The following is a 3,862-nucleotide window of genomic DNA, read 5'->3' on the forward strand; positions in this document are numbered from 1 at the left end:
TTTAATTGATTTCAGAGAGGAAGGGAGAGGGAGAGAGAGATAGAAACATCAATGATGAGAGAGAATCATTGACTGGCTGCCTCCTGCACGCCCCCCACTGGGGATGGAGCACAAAAACCGGGGCATGTGCCCTGACCCGGAATCTAACCGCGACCTTCCAATTCATAGGTCGACACTCAACCACTGAGCCACACAGGCGGGCCAGGAACCCCCTTCTTGACATGGGCCCTACCATTCCCCTCCCTCAAAAAAAATGCATGATTCCCAGATCTTTCTCCAGTAGATTCTCCCATCCTCTCACCTCCCCTGAATGGACTCTTTCAAAGCAATCGCTACAGTGGACTCTCCCATAATATCCAGCCCAAAGAAGGGGTACTTCCAATGTGTGTCCCCATTACTACAATGGACTATTCCATTCCCCCCCTCAAAGAATGGACCTTTCCAAGGTAACCTTCTTTCTCCGAGGAACATTCCCATTTCCCTGCCCCTTGCCCCACGTACCCATCATTCCACCCCCATGATGGAGGCTTCCTAAGACATTTCCCCTTCTAAATACAGTTTCTTTCAATATTCCCAAAGCAAGGAGTGGATACCTTTAAAGAGACTCCCCCTTTGAGCAAAGATTTCTTCCATTATCTCCACCCCATGAATGTACACTTCCAAGGAGACCCCCTTTCTACAATGGACTATCATTTTTTCCCACCCTATGATGGACTCGCTTCCGAAGAGACATAATCCTACAATAAACTTACCTATTACTGGTACCCCCTCTCCCATGATGGATGTTCCCAAAGATGCTCTCCCATCGATGGACGCTCTCAATATTCCCATCCCCCAAAAAGGACATCTCCGTATAGTGGCACTTCTAGTAACCCCACCTTATTTTTTTTTTTTAGAGAATTTAAGAATTTTTTTTAAGAACTATTCTTTTTTTAAAATATATTTTATTGATTTTTTACAGAGAGGAAGGGAGAGGGATAGAGAATTAGAAACATCGATGAGAGAGAAACATCGATCAGCTGCCTCCTGCACACCCCCTACTGGGGATGTGCCCATAACCAAGGTACGTGCCCTTGACCAGAATCGAACCTGGGACCCTTGAGTCCGCAGGCTGACACTCTATCCACTGAGCCAAACCGGTTAGGGCACCCCACCTTATTAATAGATGTTTTCAAGGACCTCCTTATAATGGAGGGCCCCATTGCACCCACTAAAGGAAGAGGTGCATTGCAGAAGACCCCTTCCTAAAAATGACTCTCGCCCTAACCGGTTTGGCTCAGTGGATAGAGCGTCGGCCTGCGGACTGAAGGGTCCCAGGTTCGATTCCAGTCAAGGGCATGTACCTTGGTTGTGGGCACATCCCCAGTGGGGAGTGTGCAGGAGGCAGCTGATCGATGTTTCTCTCTCATCGATGTTTCTAGCTCTCTATCCCTCTCCCTTCCTCTCTGTAAAAAATCAATAAAATATATTTTTTTTAAAAAAATGACTCTCCCATCTCCATCCCAGGAAAACGGAAGAGCTCCGTCTGATCCGCTTCTTACATTAGACCCTTCTGTGCTCCATGCATGTCTGAGAGAACAGTCATTCTGATATTCATACATCCTCTTCCCACACTGAGCTCTCCCATTACCCTTGCCCAACGGGTGGACTTTTCCAAAGAGACCCCTTCCTACAATGGATTTGCTCATCTGCCTCTGGAAAAACAGACCTTTTCAGTCTGACCTCTTTCTGAAGGTAGACGCTCCCATTTCCAACCCTGTCAAAGGAATGGAATGACCCAAAATATATGGTCCTAGCTCGTTTGGCTCAGTGGATAGAGCGTCGGCCTGTGGACTCAAGGGCACATGCCTGGGTTGCAGGCTCAATCCTCAGTAGGGGGCATACAGGAGGCAGCCAATCAATGATTCTCTCTCATCATTGATGTTTCTATCTCTCTCTCCATCTCTAAAATCAATAATTACATATATATATTTTATATATGTATATGTATACACACACATATATATGTTATATATATAATATATATATATATATATGTATATGAACCCCCTTTCTAAAATGGGCTCTCCTGTTCCTTAAACCAAGGAGGGATGCTTGCACAGCAGACACAGTGAACTCTCAGATTACAGCCACCCATGAATAGAGGCGTGCAAATAAAATCCTTTCTATAGTAGACTCGCCTCTTACTCCTTTTCCCAAGGAATGGACACTTCTAATCAAGCCTCTTTCTCACAAAGGAATTTCTCATGAGCTTCACCAAAAAGAATGGATGTTTCCAATGTCTCCCCCTCTTCCCATAGAAGGCTGTCCCATACTCCCCAAATAGATCCTTCCAATTTGGCCACATTCCCAAAATAGACCCTTTTTTCTCCAACCTTATCTGGAGGAATGAGCTGTTATAATATATGCAACCCCTTTCCTACCATGAACTTGCTCCATCCTGTTGGTCAACAAAGGAATGACTTCTGTTCTGTGCAAACTCTTTTCTGAATAGTCTTAAACTCTCACCCACATACGCAGGTAAGCCGTGAGCCCATTGGATCTTTCTCTGATAGTAGAAATAGGACTGTTCCATTAGCTCCACCACCTCCTACAGTGGCTCTCCCATTGATCCCAACCATACCTGTTGAGCTTGGTAGGTACTATAAGGATGATTCTCCTAATCATCACACAAAAAATATGAGTATTTCCACTAATACATAACAGTTCTATGGATGAAATAACTTCCCACCGACTCCCAACTGCTAGCCCTTTCTCCCTCTCTGCTCCTTAACACTCCAACAAGTCGACTGCCACCCAAATATGTAAAATAGAAGGATCAGTGTAAGCCACCTTTTAAAAAGGGATTCGTCCACTCCTCTCCTGGAAATAGAGGCTCACCCAGAAGACAGACTCTTCCATTACCCCCCTCAGGGCACTTTTATGGAGATCTTTCTACAACAGGCTGTTCCATTCTCCCTTGGGATCCACAGTGCCTTCCCCAACTTTGAATAAAGGGAACTATTCCCTACTCGTCCTGGAATCTTTCTCAGCCATCTATCCTCCTCCACTCCTACTATCCTCTCCTACAATATCTCCTACCTTGTCCTAACCCAGAGGTTTTCAACCTGTGGGTCGAGACCCCTTTGGGGGTCGAACGACCCTTTCACAGGGGTCGCCTAAGACCATCGGAAAACACATATATAATTACATATTGTTTTTGTGATTAATCACTATGCTTTAACTATGTTCAATTTGTAACAATGAAATTGGGGGTCACCACAACATGAGGAACTGTATTAAAGGGTCACGGCATTAGGAAGGTTGAGAACCACTGCCCTAACCGGTTTGGCTCAGTGGATAGAGTGTCGGCCTGCGGGCTCAAGGGTCCCAGGTTCGATTCCGGTCAAGGGCATGTACCTTGGTTGCGGACACAGGAGTGTGCAGGAGGCAGCTGATCGATGTTTCTCTCTCATCGATGTTTCTAATTCTCTCTCCCTCTCCCTTCCTCTCTGTAAAAAATTAATAAAATATATATATTTTAAAAAATATCTCCTACCCTGCTGGGACCACACCTTCCAGTACACGGTAGCCCAAGGAATTCTGGGGGTTGTAGTTCTGTCGCCCTTCAACCTAGGGGTGGGGCACAGGGTTCTCTGGGGGAGAGAGGCTGAGCTCACCTGGGCATCCTGGTAGCCCTGGAGCAGCAGGAAGTAGGGCCGGTTGCTGGGGGCCTGGATGAGGCACTGGGTCAGCTGGTCGAAGTCGCTGGGGTCGGTAGGTACTATTTGGGCGTCGGCTGCCCCTGGAGCCATGCTCAACGCCTGCTGCCTGCGCTCCTGCTGCCGCCTTCGCCGGCCCTGCAGGCTGAGCTCCCACACCC

At 46.9% G+C, this 3,862-nt stretch overlaps 1 protein-coding gene across 1 annotated transcript in view; it reads right to left on the reverse strand.

Moving 5' to 3' along the window:
* The window catches only part of RASIP1 (Ras interacting protein 1), a 15,944-nt gene that overhangs the window by 7,474 nt on the left and 4,608 nt on the right, over nucleotides 1–3,862 (reverse strand). Inside the window, exon 4 of the mRNA XM_014550422.1 lies at nucleotides 3,660–3,858. Within this exon, the coding sequence (XP_014405908.1) occupies nucleotides 3,660–3,858 (199 nt within the window). The remainder of the gene's footprint in view (nucleotides 1–3,659; nucleotides 3,859–3,862) is intronic.

The sequence above is a fragment of the Myotis brandtii genome, unplaced genomic scaffold, assembly GCF_000412655.1.
Source record: "Myotis brandtii unplaced genomic scaffold, ASM41265v1 scaffold601, whole genome shotgun sequence".
In the NCBI taxonomy this organism is placed as follows: Eukaryota; Metazoa; Chordata; class Mammalia; order Chiroptera; family Vespertilionidae; genus Myotis; species Myotis brandtii.